Genomic DNA, 27,731 nt, shown 5'->3' on the forward strand with positions numbered 1-27,731 from the left:
AGTTGTTAGTTTGGGGTGGGGATTTCCAGTGAAATAACTCTGTGAAAATAGGAATTTAAAGACATGGTTGAAAGCATATTTAAACAAACATGTATTTTAAGCCCTTGGACCTCAGTGCTACAAAGAGATATGCGCACAGCAGACCATTGTGCCTTTACATAGGACTATTGATCTGCTTTTGTGTGTATCTTTGCAGGATTTATGGCCAGCACAGCAAGTACTACAGCATTAGAGATGTAGAACTTGTAGTTATTCCCGCTTCAAGGCAGAGTGCCACCAGTCCTTAAGAGCACCATTTCTTGGCTTCTGTTTTTCAATAATTTTATTGTTATTTCTGGATCCTATGCTCTGAAAGGTGGTAAAACCCAAATAGCTTTGAACATTATAGTGTCCCGCTTTGACTCTGACAACCATGTTCTCCTTTTATGATGTGCAGAAAGACATCAAAGATAAATGGTATTGAGTACGTCCCATTCATGAATGTTGACCTGAGGGAACGTTTTGCCTTTCCAGTGCCATTTTCGTAAGTGAACATCAGTTATTTCAATTATTTATGCTCATTTTCTCTGTTTTCTGGTCTTTATTGCATTTTCTTTCTCAAAACTCCAAATTGTTCCAGTTGTAATTAAAAGCTGTTGCTCATGCAAAACTTTTAACCATCAACAGCCAGTCGGGTGTGCCATTTGCACCAAGTTAGGCTGACAGTAGAAGAGAGTGGTAACAGTGAAAACTGAGGAGTTGTGTGCAAAATTGGCTTAAAACTCAGCCATGATTTTCAGAAGTGACTGCAGATTGAGGGTGCTTCAATTTCTGGATGCCCACCTTAAGATACCTTAAATGAGCCTGACTTTCAGAAAGTGCTGCACACCCAGCCTCTGAAAATCAGGCCCCATTAAAATGTCTCAAATTGGAAACTGAAAACCATCTGTTAATTGGAAATCCTGGCCCTCCTTTGTACTGCCTGAACCTGGTGCTGTTCAATGCATGCTGATTCATATTTAGTTGCACTTCCAGCTTGTTAGAAATCTTTGTACTTGGTGGGAGAGGAGATATCTTCACATAATTTCATAGGATAGCTTTGGTTTCTCTTCACAGTGAAAATGGAAGTGTGGTTTAGTGGATAGATAAATCACTGAATTGGGACTTGGGAGACATGGATTCTATTCTTGGTTCTACCACTAGCCTTCTGGATGACTTTGGGCAAGTCACTTCACCTCTTGGTGCCTCTGTTTGCCCACCTGTAAAATGGGGATAATGATACTGACCTACTTTGTAAAGTGCTTTGAGATCTACTGATGAAGACTGCTGTATAAGAGCTGGGTATTAGTAGTAGTATTATAAGAGCAGCAACCTGGGCCTCAGATGACTTCCTTGGGAGAGGGGACCACCGCAGAGACAGATACTACTTTTACTTCAGTTATCTGAAGCTGTTGGGAAGATTAGATATGTACAGTTCAGTGATAATATCGGGAAGATGGTAAATTATGAAGTACAGTCCAGTATTTTGCAACCTGCCTGGCCCTGGGTAGAAAAGTTCAGCACTTTCCAGCACTGAGTAAACTTTTCCAAGTGTGGGTCCAACACCAGTGACAAGAAAAAATTTGATTTTTTATTGTTAAAGCTGCCTTTTGGAATTCCCCTCTCCTGTTGGGTTTCATATGGGGGGGAAATGCTAACATTTAGAATTTTATATTTTACTTATATGTCCCAAATAAGGATTAGCTTTGCAAGGCTATTACTATAAATTACTTCATAACTGTATGTGCATATGTCGTAAAGTCGTAGAAGTGTAGTACTGGAAGGGACCTCAATAAGTTAACTAGTCCAGTCTCCTGCACTCAAAGCAGTAATAACTAGAACTCAAAGTAATAACTAGACCATTCCTGACAGGTGTTTGTCTAACGTGTTCTTAAAAATCTCCAATAACAGAGATTTCACAGCCTATGTAGGCAATTTGTTCCATTGCTTAACTACTCTTACTGGTAGGAAGTTTTTCCTAATGTCCAAACTAAAACTTCCCTTGCTGCAATTTAAGCCCATTGTTTCTTGTCTATCCGCAGAGGTTAAGGAGAACAATTGTTCACCCTCCTCCTTGTAACAAACTTGTATGTTCTTTAAAACTGTTACATCCCCCCTCAGTCTTCTCTTATCTAGATTAAACAAACCCTTTTTTTCAATCTTTCCTCATAGGTCATGTTTTTTAGAACTTTAGTCATGTTTGTTGCTCTCCTCAACTTTCTCCAGTTTTTCCACATCTTTTCTGAAATGTGGCACCCAGAACTGGACACAATACTCCAGTTGAGGCCTTACCAGCGTGGAGTTGAGTGGAAGAATTACTTCTCATGTCTTGCTGACAACACTTCTGCTTCACTTCCCAGAATGATGTTCTTCCCCCTCCTCCCCCCTTTTTTTTGGCAACAGTGTTACACTGTTGACTCATATTTAGCTTGTTATCCATTATAACCCCCATTTCTCTTTCCACAATACTCCTTCCTAGGCAGTTATTTTCCATTTTGTGTGTATGCAACTGATTGTTTCTTCCTGTTCAAATCCATGTTGATTGTTACTTATCACCATATTATAGGTATTTGCAAATTGATTGTTTGGCTATTTGCTCCATTATCTTTCCAGGTACTGAAGTTAGGCTGACAGGTCTGTAATTCTCCAGGTTGTCCTTATTCCCCTTTTTATAGATTGATACTATATTTGCCCTTTTCCCATCCTCTGGAATCTTTCCCGTCTTTCATGAGTTATCAAAGATAATTGCTAATGATTAAGATATCTTCTCAGTCAGCTCCTTGAGAATTCTAGGATATATTTAATCGGGCCGTGCCAACTTCAAGACATCTATCTTGTCTAATTTTAACTTGTTCTTTCCCTATTTTAGCTTCAGATCCTGCCTCATTTTCAATGAAGTTCACTATGTTAAACATCCGATTGCTACTCGCCTTTCTGGTGGAAACTGAAACAAAAGAGGCATTTAGCATTTTCACGTTTTCTGTTATTGTCTTTCCCCCTACATTGAGTAGTGGGCCCTCTGTTGAGTAATGTCTGTGACTGGTATAAATAAAATGGAATATACCATGGCAAGTTGTTTCTGATCTGCCTTTGGTTGATTTGAACTATTTTTTAATTATTTTTAAATCCAGAGATAAATGTGGCAAGTTACCATTGTCCCCCAAACAAAAGGCGATGTTTGCCAAGTGGGTGCGACCAGATGACCTAACAAATAACCCTACAATGATCTATACTGTGTCAAGTTTCAGCATAAAGCAGGTAAGCTGTTTCTAAAATGAAATTTATGCCAGCTATTCCGATAATTGCAGAGTGAGCTTGGGATCTTTAAAGGAATGTTGGTGTGCTCATTAAAACCTGGCAAGTGGGAGAACTTTGCTCTCTTCTGGAACCTACATTTGATTTCACTGTGGACCATTTGACTTATGATTAAGAATAAATAGATTGGAAAAATATAGGTAGTAATGAAAAATGTGACTGTACACCTCAGTTCACCATATCCAAAGGAATGTAGTTTGAGCTACATTAGGCAGTCATGTACTATAGTGAGCGGTCCTTTATAGACATACAAGATAGCTGCCTTCTTCAGACCTCTAATAATCCAGAGCCATTGATCTGTCAGCTATGGGAAGCACAGAGCAAAATTGGACAAGGGGCAGAGTACTCTAGCTTCTGTGGAGGGGGGATCTGACATGTTAACAGTGAAAATAAAAATCAGTGTTTGGTACCATACACGAGAGGGGGCACATACAGTGGCTTTTTGGAGCAGCAGTAAGATGAGTTTCAGAGCGTGCCCTGACTAGTTTGACCTAAACTGTTCTACCATGCAACCAACCACAAGATGGCAGGGCCTACCACTCAGCTAGCTTTAATATCTTTCCACACTCTCTCAGGGTATGTCTATACTGACGGCGGCAACTTTGCCACCGTCAGATCGACCTATCTGGATTGATTGAGTGGTCAGTGAAGACCCGCTCAATTGATCCAGAAGTCAACGCTGGTAAACCACCCCCTCAAGTGGCGTAGCACTGCGTTGACAGGAACACGGTTCCCATCGGCACAGTGCAGTGAAGACACCGCACAGAAGGGAAGCGCAGCAGTCAATGGGAGTTACGCAAGCTACTCTGCATAGCTTGCGTAACTCCTGTCGACTGCCGCCGAATCGCCAGGTCAATGTAGACCAGGGCTCATGTACTTACGAATAGTAGGAGCTAGGTTTACCTGTTTGTTTCCTAACAGTAGTATATTACACACTTGCTTATTAAAACTTATGTAATACTAAACCATGTGTTTAATTTGGTGTCTGTTTATTTTTTTAATCCTTGTTAGGAGGATTAATGGAAATTTAAGTTATTTTTCTCCTCTACCAAAGATACAAATTTTATATTGAGGTTGGTGGAGTTTTGTAATTGGCAAATTTTGCTCTACTAATCTGAATAGCTGTGTCATTGCTCTATTTGCAATCTGAAGTCACACAAAACTAATTAGTCCTGACAAATGTTTAGCCAAATTCTGTGCAGGTAAATACAAATTTAATCCACTTAAATAGAAACAGAAGTCAGGCCATCGAGAATGGCTGCGGTTTCTGCGGCAAAAAATATGATCTGTCCCAATATTAAGTCACATAGGGCCTGATCCAGAGTCCTCTGAAATCAGTGAGAGGTTTTCCCATTGATCAGACCCAATGTTGTGCAAATATGACAATAAAAAAAAATGGATAAGTGTGTGTATTCACATTGTGGACATTTAGGAAGCATCTGTGTCTGGTCCTCCTCCAGTTAAACTGAGACAGAGAAAGGAATTATCAGGTTTTAGTTTTGAGGAACTTAGGTTTTCCAGCCCTTTAGGAGTGTCTTTGCCTCTTGTGGTTCAAAATTGCTTTTGCTCATTGGAAGCACTACTAATTGAATTTTTTCCTGTTAAATATTAATAACTGTTCAACCCTCACTAGTATCTTTTGCTCCTAGACAATAGTATCAGATTGTTCTTTTGTGGCATCACTAGCTATCAGTGCAGCATACGAGAGACGGTTCAACAAAAAGTTGATTACAAGGTAAATAGCTGTTCCTGTCTAAAATCTTGTCAGTTATGCAACACATTTTAAGCCTGTCTCTCTTTAACATTGGCTATAACAGAAGGAGGCTGTATTATGGATGTGACGATTTAACTTAGGTTTATGTTTAGCTCGTTTACACACATGCATAGCCTGAGATACTAAATTTTATCAAAAGTCAAAATTTAGACGTTTGGTTCAAAATTTCAAACTTACTTGCCTAAATTTAGACTTCTAAATTCATATTTGGGCACCCGAATAAAAAGTTCCTATTTTCAAAGGTGCTGAGCACCTGCCGCTCCTGTTGACTTCACTGAAATTTGTGGTGCTCAGCACTTCCGAAAATGAAGCCATCTTTTTGTAGATGCTGAATATGCTTTTTGGACCCTAATTTTGGACACCCATGCTTTGAAAATTTTGCTGTTTTGAGTTTTTTTTATTTCACTTGACTTTTTATCTTCCTTAATCATGCTTCATTCACTTTGTTTTCCCCCTTTACTATGCTGTACATGTTTCCTCTTGCTTCTGCATTAATGTTAAATAGAATTGAGATAATGTTGTCAACTAAAGTCCTGATGCTGAAATGAACTCCACATGGGCTTAGCAGTCTGTCACCTGAAGCCCATTGCGGGATCATGGCCCAAGTGTTTTTGAAATTTTGTTTTTATCAAAATTAGTTTCAGATTTTTCCCCAAACCAATGTATTTATTGTCTTTTTCTTACCTTATTCCTTGGGCTATGGTCTCTTAAAACCTTGATTTATTTACTCATGGTCTCTGATTATAATGAATACAAATATAGTATGTATTCTGAAAGATATATAACAGGGGTGGCCAAACTACTGACCCCCCAAGACCATCCTCCCTGCTGTGTAGAATCCTTTAGCCCCACCACCTTGCCATAGAGCAGAAGCTCCAAGATCTTCACCCTAATCTGGTAGGCAGAGAATGGGGGAGGAGGCATAGGAGACTCCATGAGCTGCACTTTAACTGTAAAAGAGCTGCATGAAACTCATAAGCCACAGTTTGGCCACCCCTGATCTATAACATTGCTTTAATGATAAAATATACAGTTGCATGCCTTTCTTTTGTTCGATTAACTATAAATGAATATCTGACTGAGTGGGTGACTGCAGTAAGTATAATCTATACAGATCTTGTTCAAATTATAAATTAAAACAAGAAAATGGAGTTAAATCTCTTATACTCAGATTTACACAGAAATTCTAGTAATTTGAGATGGTGCATTTTTAAATTCCAAAAATAGATCAAATTAATGTAACGCTTTTTTTAAACATCATACAGTATATATACATGCAGCACATTATTCACAGCTATATTGTAATGTATTTTTCTTTTTCCAATAGCATAATTTACCCTCAGAATAAAAAAGGAGAACCAGAGTATAATCCATGTGGAAAGTACATGGTAAAACTTCATATAAATGGTGTCCCTAGAAAGGTAATTAGCTTTAAGGAGAGTAATATGATTGTTGGATAATGTTACTACCTTGAAAGCTCATTCCATTTCAAGTGTGAACCTGTGTTTTATTTCTCAGTAAAAATTCTGGATATACATTTGTTGGAAAGCATGTGCAATTATTACGCCTTGTTACATTTCATTCTGGTTACCTAATGTGTAATATAGCATAAATGCTTTATACTGTAAACATGCTGTGATGTTCTGTGGTTCAATGCAAAGTAGTAAGGGGTTTTGTCACTGCCTGCCCTGTAACCTTGGGTGCTGCTGTTCTGCACAGCTTTGGTTCAGAGACCTGATGCTAACATTGTGCTACAAAGCACACTAGCCTTATCCTGGCTTCCTCCAGTCTAGTTACTCCTTGGAGAGTGACATCAACACTCTTGCATTCCCGAGTTCTCCCCCAAAACGTCTTTCTCTGCAGTGTTCAGCCCCTTTACTGTAGCACCACAAAACTTTATCAATTTTGCTGTTCCTTTAAAGAGACAGTACACAGCAGCTTACTCACTGGGGTTGACAACTCTCCACTTCAATCAAAGCACTGAGTTGGGTTTATGGTAAAAGTAAAACAAGTGTATTAACAAATGGATATAGGTTTATGTGATACCAAGTCTAAGCAGTAAGGATAGAAATAATTTTAAACAAACAAAAATAAAAATACACTTCTAAGACTGAAACTCAACAAACTAGAGTCTTTTGTTTAAAGAAGTTTTGTCTCATCACAGTCATTCTTCCAGCACACCTGGCCTGTCTTTAGCTAGGACCCAACACATGGAGCTCAAAGCACTTGATTTGTTTGACTCCTCAGATGAAGAATAAATTGCGGATTCTCCCCCTTTCTTTATCGTTCAGTAAACCTTTGAAATGTATTCTTCTGAAATGTATCCCCAGGTAAAGTTGCTTTCCCTTGCTGAGCGTAGATGCCATGCTTTCTGGTGTTAACATGATGCTGACTTCTCCCTCTGCTTGTGATTTTTGCAGTGCAAATGATCTTCCTGCAATCTCCAATACAAATGAATAACCCATTACAAATGAGTAGCCCACTGTCCTTGGCCACGCCTGGCTTGAGGTGGTATCCCCTTTTCTTTGTCTGAAAAATCTGTTCGTCCGCTTCCCTCAATGTGCCTGATTTAAACACATTTTAGTTAAACATTTTCAGCACCTCTGTATGTCTTTGTAGGTTAACCATACATACATCACGCAAGAATATTAAGGGTCAGCGAGTTTAGTTTTCCAGTGATGTATTACATGATACCTTTTAAAGAAATATCATGCCAACCATAGTGTATGAAGGGTGGTGAGCAGGTCAGGCCAGCTGAGTTTTACTTTTATGTACCAGAGAGCCCCTTGCCAGCTGGCATTGGGTGCTCCTAGGGTAACACATGCATGTAAATATCCTTATTCACATGAATGAGTCCTATTGACGTCACAGGGCCTACATAGGGGAGTAAGTTACTCACATGCAAGCTTGCTGGGTTGGACCATAAGTTTGTGCTTCATGGTTTGTACCAATAACAGATAAGTATCAAAATGAAGGTGAGATATTTTCTTTGTGGAGCCATTACAGATCATTTTTGGAGTAAAAATTCACACTCTAGTCTCATTTAAAATTTTAGTCATTTCAAAACCACTACCACATGGATTCTTCTTTTGAGAAAAGGAAAAACTACAAGTGACAGTCAGGAATGAAGGAACTGGAGATGGTGGATGTGAGGCGGTATGATGCCCTCCTCCCTTTGGAACAAATAACTATGCATATTTCTGATTGACTGGGTGAGGGGTTTTGTTATTAAATGTATAGAAAGATCTAATACCTAGATGTTATGTAGGCCTTTTCATCAGTAGATCTCAAAGCACTTTACAAAGATGGTCAGTATTATTATCCCCGTTTTACAGATGGAGAAACTGATGCACAGAGTGAAGTGACTTGTCCACAGTCACCCAGCCTGCCAGTGGCAGAGCTTGGTATAGGATCCAGGTCTCCTGAGTCCCACTTCAGTGCTTTATCCACTAGACCACTCTGCTATTGTGAATTAATCATTGTTTTTAAATCGGGGAACAATGTTCAGTTTCTTCACAGTCTGACAGCAGCTATATGAAATACAATGAGCTTCTGAGGATTTTTGTCTTTTAAAAAAAGTTTAAAATGCTTGAACGATCACCTTTAGGATAATTTCCGTTTTGCTTATTTTGCTCAGGTGATAATAGATGACCAGTTACCTGTAGATCACAGTGGAGAACTCCTTTGCTCTTATTCCAACAATAAAAGTGAATTGTGGGTGTCCCTGATAGAAAAAGCTTACATGAAGGTCATGGGTGGATATGATTTTCCTGGATCGAATTCTGTGAGTACTAGATTATTCCTGGCAAAAGACAAAAATTTCCGTGTAGATCATCCCATAGTACATATTTTTCCTTCTAATGAATAATGAAGAAATCTAAATGAATGGTCTGAGCAGAGGAATAACTTTTCTTCTGTGTGTTGCTGTCTGGGTTTATTTTTATATATAATTTTAAAAGTTATTTTGATGATTTTAGTAATTATAAATTAAGTTGCTTTCAGCATCTCTCAGATCACATATGCTACAGACCATGGCTCCAGTCTTGTAAATGCTTACACACATGCTTAACTATACTCAGTAGGAGTAGTCCCATGAAAATGGATGAACTGTATTTCAGTGAGACTTCTTGTGGGTACAGTTATACGCATGGGTGAGTCTTTTCAACCATAGACCCTAAACCTGCAATGTGTATTTTTGTTTCAGAAAACCATAGTTTTGTGCCAGTAATAACCCTTTTGGTCTTTAAGGCCATTTGTATAAATAAAAGAGACATTCTCCCTTATTAAGTTGAGGAATTGGCTAGGAGAGGAGCGCACCAATCATTTTCATGTTCTTATGCATGTACTGGGAATGGGACGTGTACGTTACTATTATTCTATCAATACTAATGTACGTGGTTATGTAAGTTGGTATTTATATAGTAGTTTCTTTAGCAATCACCACAGTATATAATGGTTAAGCTTAGTCTAAAAGCAAAGCACTTGCGAAGAGAATTGGACCCATTTTGCTGAGCCAAGCAGACTTTGGTCTCTAATCACGTGAAGAAATACTTCCTACCATTTGAACTCTCACATTGTATTTCTCAGTTCTTACCAAGGTTCACACCCTGATGTCTTGAAAACCAGACCTCATTGGTTTTTATTTTGGTTACTCATTTTCTTTTGATATTTTTCTTGAATTTGGTCTGGTATAGAAAATAACAGTAGTATGCATTTCTAAGTTTGTTCAAGTCACTACCATGACACTTGATTTCAGAGAACTGGGAAGTTGTCAATGAGAAGGAACAACTTGACTACTAGCATTTATTTCAAAAACCATAGAAACTCCAGGATGTCTCCTCCTTTGCATAATCAAAGAAGCATTTCCAAATGCCTGTGCTGGATTGTTGTTTTCCAAGGACTCTCAGTACTGGCCTTAAAGTTGGGAGGCATTTCTTTAGGCTTTCATAGGCCTGCTTATTTGGGAGAGAGAATAGAAAAGAATACTTTTTTGGTTTTATTTTTATTTTGGGGAATGAAGCCCAATATTATGCTTGTAAATGCATCAGTGCTAGTTGAATTGAAATAGCTTTTATTATGCATGCCTTTTCATCATGTAAAGCTAGTTGTGTCTTGAGGACAAGCTAGAGTAAAGGCTAAATTATTGAAGGTGCACTTTGTAGCAGGACTCGACAGCTTTGTTTTGGGACCTCACTTTGAGACAGCTGGGAATTTGAAACCATGAGTTTGGAACACTAATAATTGTACTTTAAAAAGATACCAATAGACAATACTGAATTATCAAGCAACTTATTTGAGAAAATCATTTTCTTATGCTTAAGGGCATCCTAGTCTAATGAAAAATAGTTCTCATAAGTGTTATGAGACTGGTGCAAAATAGTTTTGTGTGTACAATATACACTAATTAATATACGGCATCTTAAAATGCACTTAAATGGAGCTTAATTAATCTTTTATGATCAAATATGCTTGCATTTCAGAACATTGATCTCCATGCACTGACTGGCTGGATACCTGAGAGGATTGCTATGCACTCAGATAATCAGGCTTTCAATAAGGACAGTTCTTTCAGAATGCTGTATCAGAGGTAGAAGTTTGTTCTTCCTTCCATGGTGACAGAATGTTCTCAGTGAAACAGATGCGTTAATGATATGAAAGTGACTAAAAATGTGATAAGTCTTTGTTGCTAGCTCTCAACAACAAGCATCATGGTCCTACCACATATGATCCTTCATAATCGCTCTGCCCTCCTGTATGAAATCTGTTGGAGGAATAGAGTTAGTAATGGCTTGACATCAGAGGTGAAGAAAAAAGGGGGTTCTGTTAATAGATAGAGAACTGGATCCACATCTATAGCAGAACTATAATTTAAAAAAAAAAAAAAAAAAGTCCCTCTCTCCTGTTAGCCACTGCTAATGTGGGGAGGCGGTGGGAAGCAGATCTGGAGAAATAGGGAGTGGAAGTTAGACTCCTGCCCAGGCTAGATTCATGAGGAAGTAGGAGCCAGAGTAAGGAGGATGGATTTCCCAACTATGCAGCATGGAACTGACTTCACAGTGGAAACAAATATGAGAAGGTTTCTCTTAACAGTGCCACCAGAGTCCTTAGTAACTGTCCCATCAGTAGATCTCCTGTGGAGGAGCACAGAGGTGCTTTGTGCCTTTCAGGACCATGATACTAATCCTGAGACTTAGTATATCACTTCTGCTGTGGTGATAAGTGTGGCCTAACTTACATTTTTCAGCTAGATGTGTTCTTCCTTTTTTCCCCCTCCCTGAATTAAGAGAAGTTTTAATTAGCCAACCACTTTCTCCTCGTTGTCAAGGAAGGCAGAGCACCAAATGATGGAAAAGGGATATTAGCTTAGCCAAAGGATCAAAACAAGCAAATGTTGTATAAAAGACCTCACATTCTCTTCAGTAGGTTTGTGACCTTCCAGTACGTTGACAGTCACTCTTGCACTCTGTTTCTCTGTATTTAGGCATGGGGGGGGGCTAAATTTTCAGACACTGTAGACACCTACACTGATGCTACACCAACATTTGTGTGCATAAACTGATGTTTGACCATGGAAGCATGTACTTTTCACCCTCGGGTTCTTAGAAAATTTGCCCCCAAGCTCATAAGTGCAGAGACTTATGAATTTGAGCTTGATGTATGCATGCAGCAATTGACTAGCAGGGTAGTCATAGGACTGAAAAAATGTGTTAGGTAGAAGATTTATTTCACTGAGTATCTTTAAATAATATTGTCAGTGTACAGGTGAATCTAACACATTGTTTTCATGACAAAAGTCATTCTCCTATTAGAGTCTACACTTAAATATTGAAAAGTAACTATTACACTTTCTTTTATTGAGCTTGCATGAATAATTTCTGCCTCCTTTAGAAAAGATTACTTGCATTCCAGGTTTGAAAAGCTGGATCTTAACAATAGGACAACTTGAAAAAAGAGATTTGTGTTCAATAAATGTAATAATATTACACTGGTCATTATGTGTTAATAACCTAAACTAAGCTGCTTTATTCCTCCCCAGATTTCACAAAGGCGATGTCCTTATCACAACAGCAACTGGAGTGATGTCTGAAGAAGAAGGAGAGAAATGGGGTTTAGTTCCAACCCATGCATATGCTGTTTTGGATATTAGAGAACACAAGGTATCCAGTAAAACAAGAAGATTTATATTGGGTACTTTTTACATACCTGTCATCTGTTCTAATAGATGGTGGGTTTAAACATGACTGTCCAGTGGAGTTTTGCTCAAAGAAGGGGCTCAAAATCTTTATCTTGCTCAAGAGCTTTATCGAGTTATTCCAAAAAACTTAACATTGCATTTCCTTAAGTGTTTAGTTTGTGTACGTATTAGGTAAGATTAACAATATGTTCGCTTTTATCCTGACAAGATAAACCAAGCAATTTTTAAATTTACTGTTTCTTTAGGGGCTTCGATTCCTCCAGTTGAAAAATCCCTGGAGTCACTTACGCTGGAAAGGAAGATACAGTGAAAACGATGTGAAAAATTGGACCCCAGACCTACAAAAATACTTAAACTTTGATCCTCGAACAGCTCAAAAAATAGACAATGGTAAAATTAATTAAAAGGATGCTGTCAATTTAAAAAAAAAAAATCACACTTCTGTTTGTCTTTTTTTTTTTTGGTTACTTTTGTTACTAGTAACATTTAAGGATACTATCACTGAAAGATTAGGAAAAAATACCTCTTGAAAGCTTCAGCAGGGGTCAGTTTCACAGTTTCCTTGTTTTTGTGGGTTGTTCACACAGCAACAGGGGGGGAAAAAAAAGTAAAAACTGTAAAGCAACCAAAAATGGCAAAGGCAGGGAAGAAATACATGATATTACTTTAAACTCATGTTCCAAAATTGGAGGGCTGTAAATTAATCGCCGTTAATGCATGTAATTAATGCAAAAAAATTAACTAGATTTTTAAAAGTAATAATTAATCACACTGTGAAGAAGATAAACAAAAGAAATAGTGTTCTTCAATTCACTTCATACAAGTCCACTCAGTCCTACTTCTTGTTCAGCCAATCGCTAAGACAGACAAGTTTGTTTACATTTATGAGAGAGAATGCTGCCCGCTTCTTATTTACAATGTCATCTGAAAGTGAGAACAGGCATTTGCATGACACTGTTGTAGCTAGCGTTACAAGGTATCTACATGGCAGGTATATTAAACATATGTATGCCCCTTCATGCTTAGATTTTGTTTTGTTTTTGCATGCAGTTTAAAAAAAAATTCTACATTTGCAAGTTGTGCTTTCATGATCTAGATTGCAATATAATATTTGTATGAGCTGAATTGAAAAATACTATTTCTTTTGTTTTACAAGAATGGATTTTATACGAACCCCATAGCTTGTGTGTAAATAGCTGTAGGGTCCTGTAAAATGAGTAGAACAAAGCTATTTTGCAAGCAAATAATGAAAAATATGTTTCCTTTGCAGGGATTTTCTGGATTGCCTGGGAGGATCTTTGCCAGTATTATGATGTTATTTATTTGAGCTGGAACCCAAGTCTTTTTAAAGAATCAACGTGTATTCACAGGTTAGTCCAAAAGAAAAGATTGAAATGTTAAGTTCTACAACATAGTCAAATACTTTGATTTCTTTTTTAGTAAATATTAATTTGAAGTTTAAAACAACAACATTGATGTAGCATTTTCCTTCCCTCCATTCTCTCATCAGCTCCTAATCTATGAGCATTGGCTGGAGACCAGCCTCTTCATTCAGAGGCTGACATCCTTCTTTAAAATCCATGGTCCAGATTCTGTTCTTCATTGCACTCACATAAATCCAGTTTAACTTCACTGACCTCAGAGGAGTTTCTCTGGACATGAAGTGGGTAGCTGAAAGCAGAGTTTGGCCCCATCTCTCCTGTCGTGTGCTAACTGTTGGAGGGTTGAACTTGCTGTAATCTTCGGCTTCTTCCATCCAGGCTTTCTCTGAATAGTCTACTGAGGGTGCTTGAGGAATAGTGCAGTTACTTTTACTTATCTCATGTCCCTGGAAAGTTAGTGTGTCACCTGTGCAATGCATGTAGTCTCTCCCAGGTAAACTGAGAATATGTGCACTTTAAAAAACACTGAAATTATTAACTTGGGATGGATGGCATCCCATGACCTTAGCCATAATTCAGCATTCACTGTCAAGTAATCTTCCTTGTCCGTTGATTTGATCACATCAGTCCCCTTCTAAATCTCTCCACTGGCTCCCCATCCTCTCACATCAAATTCTGTCTCCTTGTCATCCCCTTCTAAGCTCAGTGTAACTCTGCTCTTCCTTACTTCTCTGAACTCGTCTCACTTTGTGTTACTACCTCCACTTTGCCAGTGTTCCCACTCTATCTGCCCATTTATCAGCTTCACTCAAACTCCCTCATGCCTTCTGTGCTGCTGCCTGTGCATGGTACAGCTTCTGCAAAGGCCCTTGCCATATGCACATTTAAGTCAATCTTGAAGACCCACTTCTGCTATGTTGCCTACAGCAAGACTCATTAATGTGTATATTAAGTAAAAAAGAAAGGAAAATATTGTTTCCAATTCCCCAACTCTCTGGCTGTCCTTAAGATTGTTGGGGACCATTCCTCGGAAAGCACCTGGCACATAGTGGTCATTACCATAAAGGTGTAACAATAATAACTAGGACCTGATAGTTATGAATGCAGCATTCCATGTATCACTTTTGAGTAAAGTGGAAAAAATTAATTCTAGAAAGAAGAGCCTGTATCCCCATGTGTATCCCCACAGTTTTCTAGGCTTTTTAATGGAGCAGTATTCCCCTTCTGTTTTTCACATCTAGCATCCTTCTCCAGGCAACATATGAGGCAGTGTGAAAGTTTTATTTTGAAATTATGATTCAAGTTGCTGCTCATCCAAAAGAGGAGCTGCTAATTAAAAAGCCCCCTCTGTGTATAAAATTGGAGAGACCAATGTGTTTAGATTTTGGATCTAGCCATATTTTAATAGCTTTTAAACAAGTCCTTCAATTAATATTTTAGAAAATCCAGGTTCCCTTCCACATGGCAGCTTTCGTGCCATACATGACAATAACTCATTACCCTGGGGGTGTCCGAAATAGTTTTAACTTTTATAGTGTTTTGTGCATGGTTGTCGTCTTCAGCATGCCAAACAGCTATGCTGTTCCTGTTCAGCATTTGTCACTGCAGCAAAGCCATCTGTAAAAGAAAGTGTTAGGGACAGTATTTCTTACACAACTGTTCTTTGTAACCATTGTAATGCTTACAGCTAGATAAAGATAGGCAGGTTTCAGTGGGAAATAATTTAGCTTTTGTTAGTTTTCATTAAGCAGGGATGGTATCACTTACTTACAGGATTTGAAATTACTTTTAGAAATATGAATGAGTATCTTATTCATTAACTTATTACTATTACTTTTAGTACTTGGGATGCAAAACAAGGTCCAGTCAAAGATGCTTACAGCCTGGCTAATAATCCACAGTACAAACTAGAAGTACAGTGTCCACAAGGTGGAGCTGCAGTCTGGGTTCTGCTGAGCAGACACATTACAGACAAGGTATTGCATTCTTCTTCTGACTAATACAATACTATCTTTCCTGCATGATTTGTTACAACTGAGAATATATTTAGATCTGGGTACAAGACTGTAGTTCTCTAGATCCTAGTGAATCTCACTGTGTGTCTTTTTCAACTGCAGAAGGCTAAGGTAGTGAGGTATTCAGATCATGGTACATACATGCATGTCATACAACTCCTGTTCTGCCTCATCATGGGGTTTAATTAGTTCATTATGATAGAATGTATGTAATCTCTCTAACAATTTTTATTCATATATTTTGAAAAAACTTGTCCTAAAATTATTCTACTCCACTAAGCTGTGGCACTGTAGTGTAGACATGCTACTGCTATGGAAGGGTTTTTTCTATCACTGTAGTAAATCCACTCACTCAAGAGGCAGTGGCTAGGCAATGGGAGAATTCTTCTATTGACCTACCATTGTCTATGCTGGGCCTTAGGTAAGCTTAACCATGTATCTCAGGGTATCTTCTATTGCTATTTGCGTTGAGTGTGAGCTATGTGGGCTCAGCACCTCTGATAAATTACTTAACCATGTATCTCGGGGGGTGTGGATTTTTCACACCCTTGAGCGATGTATCTAGGTCAACCTGAGTTTTGGATGTGGACCAGGCCTAAGAGCAAGATAGTGGAGGCCTGATCTGTTCTTAGTCAAGGTCTGTAGCAAACTTTTTACAGACTTCAGTGGGAGCTGGAATAGGCACTTCAGTAAATTATAAATGCCAAATCAAGCCACGTTATTAATACAAAAGCAAAGATGGAATGTTGAATTGCAATTACACAATGCATTAGTGGTAGTTTGGGATCTGTGTTCAACTTGTTTTAATAATAATCTCTTTTTAGGATGACTTTGCACGCAATCGGGAATTCATCACAATGGTTGTGTACAAGACTGATGGGAAAAAAGTTTACTATCCAGGTATATATGTTTTTAGATGTCTATTGTCACAAGTGGATTAACACTTGCTAGTTTTTTTAAGAAACTGCTTCGTCATTCATGAATGGGAAACCCCAAGTCCTGAAGGGGTGAGGGAGGATTCGGACTTCAGTGTGGTCAGTTTGACTTAATGTATACTTTGGCCTGCTTTCATTGTGTAGAGACCTAAAAGGTTCATTCTTGCCCTCCGATAGACAGAAATCCATTGCCACTTATACAGGCATAATTTTTACATGTACATGTCTTGTAAAACCAGTTGCTGTGTCTGCACAGACAGAGGATAGTAAATATTAAAAGGGAAGTGACAATGTGCTCCTGATGACCTAAAGGCACAATCATTCCCTAGTTTTGTGGAATAAAAATAACAGGAAGTGGAACTCTTCTATTGCTATTTGCATTGAGTGGGAGCTATGTGGGCTGAGCACCTCTGATAAATTACTTAAAGATTTAGTTCAGCAAATCACTTAAGTCTATACCTAAAGATATACTTAGAGATAGGCACATGCCTGGTGCTTTGCTGAGTCAAGGGTGAAATGTTTATGGATTTTAGTTGACTAACTTTAACCCCCCCAAATTTGAAAGCCTTGGCCAGTCACTATGTGCTAAATCCTGCTTGCCTTGAAGTCAATGGGACTATTTGTAAGGCTTTGTCTTTGGTGCAGTAATAGGTGTGGTTTCTATATCAAGATAGCTAACTGTAAAATCCTAGAGCCAATGAGGCACAGGTAGTTTTTACCTTGATGTAGCAAGTCAAGGTCAAGCCTGAAGGAGGGATGGGTGTGGGGTCGATCTTGACTTGCTACATCCAGGTAGAAGCTACCTGTGCCTCATCTCCACTGGGATTTGACATCCAGCTAACGATCTCAATGTACAAACCACATCTATTTATTGCGGTGAAAACAGTCTAAGGCAATCAGACGTAGGCCCATCGTTGGGAACAGCCAGGCAGCCCATTGTGTAAAAACTGGGTTTGAGGTTGGGTTGCTGGTGGCTCTTCATGCCCTTTAAAGGAAAGGTTAATTATACTTAGAAACTGCCTTTTTATTTTTTACTGCTGCAATTGTCAGTAAGGGCAGAGCCCATCATCTGCCACCTTGTTCAGTGAGCTCTGCCAATGAATTCCTCTTTGATTCCAAGTTGTTTCTGCAATGAAGATCCCAAAGGACCTTCTAGGCAGATTGTCATCCATTTTTGCAAGAGATAATCCCATTAAGTGTTTTATATTCCTTCCTGCTGTCTCGAAGACATCCTTCTGTTGTGACTAGCACTAGCAGCAGAACTTACATGGCATTTTCGACCAAAAAATATTCTTATTGAGTGTCAGTGCATTTATACAGTGGAGGAACTGAAAGATTAAACTATGTCTGAAAGATCTACAAGGGGTTTCCAAAGAAACTGTTTTTACATCTTACTTTCAACACCTGAGTTGTCCAGTTTTTGTTTAGTCTTATTGGCCAGTTTTGTTTAATGGAGCTTTTAACTTCTAGCAAATTCACCAAACTGCTTTAAAACACTTTCCACTGAAACTGGGAATTGCAACAGATTTGTAAGGCTGCAATATTATTTTCACCCATCTGTTAAAATACAGTTTAATCCTTTGGTATGGAGAGATGGATTTCCCAACACTAAGCTTCAATTTGTTTTATATTAATCCCTTTTCCTTCCCCCCTCAAACAGTTTAAAAAAACCAGAGTCCCTAGTCAAGAAGATAAAGGGCCTGATCCTGGACCTATTGAAGTCAGTGGCTAGATTCCCAGATATTTCAGTGGAACAGAAGCAAGCCTGAAAAGAACCAAGGAGCCCATAAGAGGCTGAATATTCCTGAAAGGTTCTTAAGCTTTAGCTGTCAGATTACATTGCTGTATTTTAAATATTATGTAGCTCTAGTAAAGCAAACATTCAGCCTGCAGCTTTCTTCCCATTTGAGTAGATAGTGGAATGCAGTTTACAATTGCAAAGTTATAAATGTACTGTGTCCTCTCTGCTAGAAGTGTGTGTGTATGTGTGGGAAAAGGGAATTGAAAAGAGAAAATACAGCATGTTAGGAAGCTTCACTCTTAATAGCTTTGAACACTTCCACAGCCCAGATCCTGAATTTTGATTCCTGAACTTGCCTTGCCAGCCCAGCAGGGCACCATGAGCCATCACAGGAAAAAGCTTGAGAGGGTCTCTTCCCCTCAGATATACTCCATTTCCTGGGTCTTATTTAAAATGTCTACTTAAAATCACATTAGGACTCTCTCTAGAATAGAGACATTGGGCGTGATCCACTCCCACTGAAGTCTCTGGAAGTTGGATCAGGTCTATGATGCAAGAAAATTGCATTAACCTGCATTTCTCAATGCATCCTGAAAAAGCATCTGAGGCACAATGAGCGGATGTCATATCATACCCTATTCCCAAACACTGATTGGTTGGAGTTGCTCTTGAAACTTTTTGAGTGTTTCACCAGTGAAAGCTTAAGATGCCGTTATTTTTTACAGTTAACAAGTCTGGGTGTAGGTTGTATTCCTGTGTCACGGCTTGGTGCCAACAGAATGACTTTCCTGTCATAGAGTCCAGTGATGATGCAGAATGGATAGAAATTTTCACCAATTCTGGGTTTTTTTTTTGATGGTTAGGAAACATGTATCTGTTTGTTTCCAGCTGACCCGCCCCCATATATTGATGGGATTCGGATCAACAGTCCCCACTATCTGACCAAGATAGCGCTGACATCTCCAGGGTCCCATACATTTACACTGGTGGTGTCCCAGTATGAGAAACAGAACACGATCCACTACACTATCAGGGTATGTACTATCGATATACTACAACCGTATTATAAGAGTATTTAAATTCGGTAGGAAAAAATATCAGTGGGGGGGTATTTTCTCTTTGGTAAGAGTGATGTGAGGAGTTTGTTGATCCTAGGGACAGTTTTCAGGTTTTTGAAGTTTATTGACCTATTTTTCTAAGTATTTATTTTTAGATTAATATAATTAAGGGGTCAGGGAAAGATGTGAATGATGGACAGGAAGCACGGGAGAAAGGGAAGCATAGTGTAGGTAAGTGCTTTAGTGTATGTGTGCAGAGCACCTGGGAGGTGTATTTCCCAGCTCAGATAGACACACACATGCTAGCTTAGCTTGAGCTAGGGTGGTAAAGATAGCAGAGTGGCTGCGGTGGCACAGGCAGTAGCTAGCTGTCCAAGTACATACCTTGGGGTCAAGTGGGGACTATATGCAGCCTGAACCACTGCCTGCTTCTCTGGCCACACTGCTATTTTTAACATGTTCGCTAAGCCAGTGTGTGTATGTCTTCCCGAGCTGGGAATCGCACCTCCATCTGCTGTGTAGACATACCATATGTGAATCTCCATCTAGTGAGGACAGTAAAGAGTCAGTTCTTGGGTGCAGTGCTTTCAGTTACATTACTGCAGTCCAGAACCTCTCTAGAGCATAATTTTATAATAGCCACTAAGGACTAGATTAAAAAGATCAAAGTATTTTTGTTTAAATTTCCTCAGATAAAATTGAACATCTTCAAGGTAAAAGGCTAGAGCACCAGCTCATCTTGCACTACCCAGCCTTCATCCACTTCATATTTCAGTAAAGATGGTTAAAATATTTTCTTCCCTAAATCCTCACTTACACAGTAATCAGAATGAAAGGTCATCCTGTAACTGATAAATCCCATGCTCAGGGTTATGCATTTCCTTTGACACTACAGAAAATAAAACCGCTCATGCCCTCTCTCCCCTACATTCTTTATGCTATAAAAATGTGACAGAATTGGATGCAATTCAGTCCTGCTTGCCTCATTGGACCTCTGGGTTACCAGACTTAAATACAGATCACTTTGACAAGCACTGGTAGAAACAGAGGACCTTCAGTGCTACAATTTTGCATCTTTGTTGAGCTCTGTGTTTGTTTAAAATGACTTGACTGCTCATGAACAGTGAGAAATGAGCTGCATTCTCACAAAGTATTGTATGAGGACAACATAGTTCAGAGCAAACAATTGCCCCTTATTTCACTATTCAAATATTTAATCTCAGTCTCCACTCAAAGACATTCTGGGGGAAGGGAGGACAGTGGAGGATAATGGTTGGAGCCTAAGCACTGTAGCCCCAGTCACCCTATGGTGACTTTACATTTAAAATTCACAGACTCTGAAGGACATAGTACTGTGGGTGTAATTCTCTGCTGCTTCCCAGTACTCACTGGGCCAAAAGTATTTCTGGTTCTCATTTAATGTCACCAGCCTCTTCCAGCAGATTTACATAAGGGCAGGGTGTTCCTCTGAGCGGCACACTAAACACATTGAGTAGCCAGTGGAGCTTTAGGGGAGCATGCGCTATGCTATACTGTGTTCGGTATCAGTGAGCATGTTACCCACTATCAAGCACCACTATAGGTGTTCACAGTTTGCTTTGGTGTGAGGACTAGGGCTTAAGAGTTGAAACAAGTACGAGGGCCCATGATTCCAGTTACACTCTGTGCCCTGCAACTGTTAGTCATGCTCGAGGGAGCTGATTTTTTTCCAGTGCAAGGAAGGGGAATAGAGAACGTTCTCTTTTTGCTTACATCACTATATTGTATGAATTAGCTGATCTTAAATGTTAGTCTGCATCTTTTACCTGTCAGAGACAGGTGGGACTTGAAATCTCCAAAGTTGCTGTACACATAAAGTCACTTTGATATTTTGTCATGGCTTTATGCTATCAATGTTTGGTTGATTGGTGTGACTGAATTCTTCTTCCACAATCTAGGTCTATTCAGTATGCAAGTTTACCTTTTCCAAGATCCCTACCCCCTACACCATCTCCAAACGGGTAAGAAAATAGATTTTCTTCCATAAATCAATGCTTGTTGTTAATCTGCTATGGGCATGTGAAATTCTTGATGTTTGGAAAGAGGGTCCCTCTCTGTCTCTGACCTTGTTTTACATAGTTTTGTATTGGTAATTTCAAATGATTTTGTTATTTGGTATTTTCCATGCAAAGTGAGCCTCTTGACAAAACACAAAGGTGTGCTTTGACTTACAATGTCTATATTGTGCATCCCCTCCAGTAGTGTGATTGGAGTAACTTGTAAGCTTTATTTTTTATCTATATCCAGAAACTTGAGCTCTTTTTGGATCCTTAGTACTAGGTCCCTTCAAGCCCTTTGTGGGTGCACAAGGGCAGTGGAGAGACCAGGTGCAATTCTTGTCTTTGCATTCATGGTGCATAGTAATAGGGCATTCTAGTATAAACCAAAGAGTCACAGCCTCCACACCCTCACTGTCCAGGGAATCCCACGTTGCACCTTGTAAAAGGGCATGGGTTGAGCTGGAAGTGATTTGTGGAGAATAGCTTCTTGAAATCCCCCACAGACGTGCATGGGCAATGCTCAAACTCACACTCTTCCCTTAAACGAGTAAAGTAATTTACCTTATCCATTCGTCAGTTCCTCTGATGCCAGCACCCAGCAGTCCTGGAACATCTCTCTCCTAAGACACGCTTCATGATCTCTTAAACGCTTCCCAAATTCAGTCCATTTTAGGGATGATTTTCAGAGTTTGAGGTGGTGATAGACGAGCAACAGGTGGCCAAAGAGACTTCTCAGTCATCTCTTCTTCTCTTGGATAACAGGGTGTGGAGATTGCTCATTTCTCCACAAAACACATTGGGAAAAATTGGTTGTCCTTATCTAAAAAGATTTAAATGCTTTTCCAAAAGGGGTGTCAGTTTTGGGGATAATCCATTAGGAGAACAATCAAGATGAGCTGTTTATAGACTAGCTGTCTAAGGAATAACACTTGACACCTTTTGAAACATTAAGGCAAAATAATCAAGTGAAACCCTGTGGTAATTATTTGTATATGTATTATATGTTTGTTAGTACTCGCGCTTCAAATATAAGGACATGTGAGGTAAGCCCTGATTGGTCACTGTCTGGCTTTTATCCTAAAATGCCAGGCAGGGGTCAGCTGTCTTCATTTAACATTGTTGAATGCTTTATGGTCATTACCTGCTTTTTATCTAAATATTGATAATGTGACTTACACTACTGGTAAATTGTGGAACACGCTTAATGGATCTAAATCAGTGCTGACCTGATCTCTACAGCTAACTTAACCAGCAGAAGTCATCCTTTGGGACTTGTTGAATTTTGTATAAATCATCTGAAGTAGGAATAGGGTCCACTAATAACTACCGGAATTGGACAGTTAGTGGCACATCCTAACCTAACACACTGTGGGAATGTGCTCATGTTGATGAGTTTAGGGATGGATAGGTTCCAATTAATATTAAGTTGAGAGATCCCTCTTGCTTCTAAGCTTTGTTGCATTAGAGGAGTTTGCGTGTGCATAAACAGAGGTAAGTCCCAAGAAAAGCTTTTGTTCAGAACAAGTTAACAACCAAAAATTAATACTCTAGAAGTAGAATGAATTTCTCTGTTTCTTGAGGTCTGAGTAACATTCTTTGCCCCCATTTGTATTTATTTGTCCTTGGAATGCAGATCCCTGGCTAATATATATATAAATAACATTTTATATTGCTTTGTTTTGGGGAAAACATTTTTTAAAACCCTAAAATATTAACACAGTACTGCTTTATTTTGTGAGTGCTTTGATTTTGATATTCACCCCACATATACACACAATGCCACTATATAAATCCATGGTATGTCTACACTTTGAATACTGCATGCAATTCAGGTCATCCTATCTCACAAAAGATGTATTGGAATTGGAAAAGTACAGAGCAGGGCAACAGAAATGATTGCAGGTATAGAACAGCTTCCATAGGAGGAGAGATTAAAAAGACTGGGACTGTTCAACTTAGAAAAGACATGACAGAGATATGAGAGATGTCTATAAAGTCATGATTGGTGTGGAGAAAGTGAATAAGGAAGTGTTATTTACTCCTTCACATAACACAAGAACCACAGGGTCACCTAGTGAAATTAGTAGGCAGCAGGTTTAAAAGAAACATAAGGAAGTACTTCATACAATGCACAGTCAACGTGTGCAACTCTTTGCTAGGGAATGTTGTAAAGACCAAAACTAACTGGGTTCAAAAAAGGATTAGAGAAGTTCATGGAGGATAGATCCATCCCTGGCTGTTAGCTAAGATGGTCAGGGCTGTAACTCCTGCTCCAGGTGTCTCTAAACCTCCAACTGCTAAAAGCTGGGACTGGATGATGGGATGGAGCACTTGATACATTGCCCTGGTCTGTTCATTCCCTCCGAAGCACCTGGCAGTGGCCACTGTTGAAAGACAAGATACTGGGCTAGATGGACCATTGGTCTGACCCAGTATGGCCATTTTTATGCTAAGAGCTACAATGATGTGTATCACAACATGAGTGCTTATGGCTAAGAAATTCAAGTTAGCCATCCCATGATTACTCCCCTTCCCACCTTTCAGAAGTGTAGCTCCTTCCTTATTTAATAAACTTCATATAGCCAGGGAACAAATTGCACAGTAATACTTCATTAATGTGATCAAGGAAAAGATGGATGCTGAATTGTTTAGTCCCAGTGAGACCCTCTGAGGTTTCGATCTAAATAGCTTCAATATTTGTTGAAGTGGAAGCCACTGTATTTAGCGGGGACGGGGGGAATAAAACTTTAACACTAAAAATAAGTCTGATATTATCTCTGCTGGTGTAAATCAGGAGTAACTATTGAAATCAGTGGAGTTGCACAAGTGGCCAGCTGAAGTGAGGAGAATCCAGGCCTTCACTTTTTTTAGTTCTCTGCACTAAAACTAGTGAGAAAAAGCAAGATCTGTCTGTAATATATGAGACACCATATGTTTTGTTTCCTGTCAGGTTAATGGGCAATGGAAAGGTCACAGTGCTGGAGGCTGTGGAAATTTCAGAGAATCCTACAAAAACAACCCCATTTACCAATTTCAGCTGGAGAAGACTGGGCCATTACTAATTGAACTAAGAGGTCCAAGGTTTGTGAAGAATAAATGCTTTGTATCAGTACAGTTAGAGGCTGATCTATAGATAAAGTGTAAGCTTTTTTTACTTAACATGTCAAAGTGAGCTTGAACTTTAAAGGTCACTTCATTTCCAACCGAACCAATCCTCATCTGTTTTTTTCCTCATTCTCAGGAATCTCAAGCAGCTTCCATTCTCCACCCAGCTGTTAAATAATGAATTGTTCTTTATGCTCAGGATAACTTATCTTTCTGGCTTATGGGGGAGAACTCAAGTGGGAATCCCCTTTCTTTTCATCTGCTATTTAAGGGTCAGACCATAGCTGGGCCTTGCATGGCAGGGAAGAGAGCACAAGGGACCTTCCTTGCCATCATGACCCCTCTGCTAGCTAGCCATACATATGACCCCTTCACCCCTGCAGTAGAGCCAACATGCAGGAGCACCTCCCCTCACCCCTGAAGGTGTACGGTCCCTCTACGTGGGAGTTCAGGATGGCAGGCTCCAGCTCATCTTCTGTTTGTGCTGGGAGGCTGTGCCACTCTACATTGTCACCACAAGTGAATGCAGCTAAATGGCCTGGTTGTGCTATTGCAGGAGGCATCTGTATGTATAGTGCTAGATAGAGCACCATTCATTCTGCACGCTCCCACAGTATTTTACAAACATGCCTGGACTATTCACCCAGCACTGAAATGGTCGCCCAAAATAGAAAGTGGTAATTGTACTCCACCAATACTGCTCACCACTTAAGGTGGTGGTGAATAACTTCTGCAGTTAAAAGTGCAGGAGGAATTTAGGAAAGCAGACTATAAGGTAGAAACTGAGGCTGACTAGCCTTGCAATTCCAGTGACTTCATGGTCACATGCAAGAAGGGCCTCTGCCTAAAGCCCCTTCTGAAAGCCCGTGCTTGTGCATTCACTCAGTAATGGCTGAAGCAGTGAGCGCCCAGCCTCCTGGACCCCACTTTCACTTTCTAGCAGAGCCATAGCAGGCACCTATGCATTGTTCCTAACTGACCCTAGAGTTTCACTGTTTGGTCACAAAGCAGAAGTATAGGGAGGTAGCTGTTTTGTTTTAGGCAAAGCTGTAAGACAACTCCATGTAGGTGAAGCACTCATTCCCCTTCTGCAGGGTGTGTAAGCAACACTGGCTGTCTCCAAAAATGAGGATCTGTAGAAGCAGTTTCATGTAGGCAAGACTAGGTTACTTACCCTGTCACTTCTGCTGCAGCAATAACTTGGCACTTTCCTTTTGTGTCTCCTGCTCCTTGGGACTCATTCTAGGTTGAAAGGAAGGGAGTTTGCACCTCTCATACAGGGGGGGGCCAACTCGTCCTCAGTTACATGGAAACAACTTGGAAGAAATTCCATGGAAGTCAACAAAATCTGGACCCATGTAACAATGTGTCCTGTGGTCTCTGCTATTCAACACCTGCAGTGACCTCTGTGACCACACAATTTACTCCCTCCCCCAATAGGCATCTCCCACTTATTTTAGTTCTTGGGCTGAAGTTTTGTATGCTCCAATGAATTTCTGCAGCCAAATACTAAATGGGTTTGAGTTTTTGAATGTAAGGGTTGACAAGTGTGGTTAAGTGGCAGAAATAAGTTTGTTTTAATTAATAGAAATAACTTGCAAATGTGCTAGTTGCTTGTAGCTGTCTTCCAGTTAAAGTAACAACTTTTATTTGGTAAATCTTATTTGATGTTTAAAACAAGGCTAATGAAGTTGTCTTTATATGTAGGCAGTACAGTGTGGGGTTTGAACTTGTCACAGTCTCTACAGTAGGAGATCCTGGTCCCTCTGGCTTTCAGAAGAAGAACAGTGGTGACTACAGGTAATGCTCATTTGATTATATATACACTTTTCCCTTCTCCCTTAAATATTTATTATTAAACTGGCATTGTATCTTTTAATCAGATGTGGATTTTGCTACATGGAAGTGGAGAATGTACCTGCTGGAGTTTACAATATTATTCCCAGCACCTTCCTGCCTCAGCAAGAGGGTCCTTTCTTCTTGGACTTTAATAGCGTTACCCCTCTTAAGACATCACAACTCCAATAAGGTGGCACGTCTATACCTTACTCTCTAGGAAAGCAGTCGAGAGCTAGAGCTATGCCACCTTCTGAAAACAGAGGAAATATCCCCCATGATGCATAAAACGGCACTCTACCTGAAAAAAATATATCCCGGGCTTGGGCCCCCAATTACTACATCAATCTCACTGCATTAGCCACTTCAGAGTTTACTCATGCTTTTTGCTGTGCAGCCGTTAGGGTGGGAGAATGCTTCAGAAACTCTGACTGAGGGTAAGTTTTTGCATGAAATGCTTGAATGTAAATCTCAATATTAATCATGTAAATGAATAGCAGGCCTTAGTTTACTGCAGTTTGGCACCTTCTACCTCATCAAGGCTTTCCTCCCCCCCCCACATAGTTCTAATGATCCTTGCTTAACTTGTACAGTAAACACTTTGCAGAAGGAAGAGGAAGGGTTAGTGTGTACTGTGTAAAAGCCAGGGGGTTGCTGTCCTGGATGTTTAAAAGCGCAGTTGTTTATATTACCCTTTACTCAGCTTTTTAGGGGGAGAAAGTCAAGTTGTACTCGGCCAAAAGCCTAATAGGCATTTCTTCCTGCTGAGGTTTAATGCACACTGTATTAGCATATGTGGGAGTGGCACCACCAATTAAATCTCGATTTAGAGAAAAGTAATAGGTCTTGAGAATTCTAGCTTTAGATATACCCATCACCATCTCCTATTAATACAATCACAACCTTCAGTAAAGCACTATTAATACGCTAGTATTATTGTTTGTGGAAAGAATGTGCCAACAGGTCTACAAGCAGTAACCTCACCCCACTGTATTTAAGAGTTGTGAAAATTGTGTCCACAAGAGCACCTTGTACAAGCAGCCCAGTATGCTGGTATCTGTTTCAGTACTTGCATACATGGGCTACACCAAAAAATTGTTTGTCATTTAAATATTAGCTCTTTAACAATCATTCTGCATGAGCACAGCTTTATGGAGTGATGAGGGGAGGGATAAGAGGCTCTTTCTCTGTAATAAACCACACAGCTGCAGCAGTGGCATTACAGCTCCACAGCCAGAAGACTATGTAAGGCAGTGCTCAGAGAAGGGACTTTAAGCTGTAACCAGCCAAGAAAAGACTCTAAATCTAGGGTTGCCAA

General features: G+C 39.5%; 1 protein-coding gene across 5 annotated transcripts in view; it reads left to right on the forward strand.

Moving 5' to 3' along the window:
* Positions 1-27,731, forward strand: part of CAPN7 (calpain 7) — a 37,998-nt gene extending 10,267 nt beyond the window's left edge. For 2 of the 5 annotated variants that reach the window (XM_067561798.1, XM_067561797.1), the window contains 16 exons: positions 437-523; positions 3,150-3,276; positions 4,983-5,068; positions 6,435-6,528; positions 8,745-8,891; positions 10,588-10,694; positions 12,144-12,264; positions 12,548-12,692; positions 13,573-13,672; positions 15,525-15,660; positions 16,524-16,599; positions 19,264-19,409; positions 21,371-21,433; positions 24,423-24,553; positions 26,285-26,377; positions 26,461-27,731. In XM_067561798.1, coding sequence (XP_067417899.1) covers positions 437-523; positions 3,150-3,276; positions 4,983-5,068; positions 6,435-6,528; positions 8,745-8,891; positions 10,588-10,694; positions 12,144-12,264; positions 12,548-12,692; positions 13,573-13,672; positions 15,525-15,660; positions 16,524-16,599; positions 19,264-19,409; positions 21,371-21,433; positions 24,423-24,553; positions 26,285-26,377; positions 26,461-26,605 — 1,804 coding nt within the window. In that variant the 3' untranslated portion in view covers positions 26,606-27,731. Of the gene's footprint in view, positions 1-436; positions 524-3,149; positions 3,277-4,982; positions 5,069-6,434; positions 6,529-8,744; positions 8,892-10,587; positions 10,695-12,143; positions 12,265-12,547; positions 12,693-13,572; positions 13,673-15,524; positions 15,661-16,523; positions 16,600-19,263; positions 19,410-21,370; positions 21,434-24,422; positions 24,554-25,823; positions 26,228-26,284; positions 26,378-26,460 lie in introns of those variants that run through there. The other 3 variants (XM_067561799.1, XM_067561800.1, XM_067561801.1) reach the window with 3 other exon arrangements.

This window comes from Emydura macquarii, unplaced genomic scaffold (assembly GCF_026122565.2).
Source record: "Emydura macquarii macquarii isolate MOO-44397 ecotype Brisbane River unplaced genomic scaffold, CSIRO-AGI_Emac_v2 contig_2422, whole genome shotgun sequence".
In the NCBI taxonomy this organism is placed as follows: domain Eukaryota; kingdom Metazoa; phylum Chordata; order Testudines; family Chelidae; genus Emydura; species Emydura macquarii.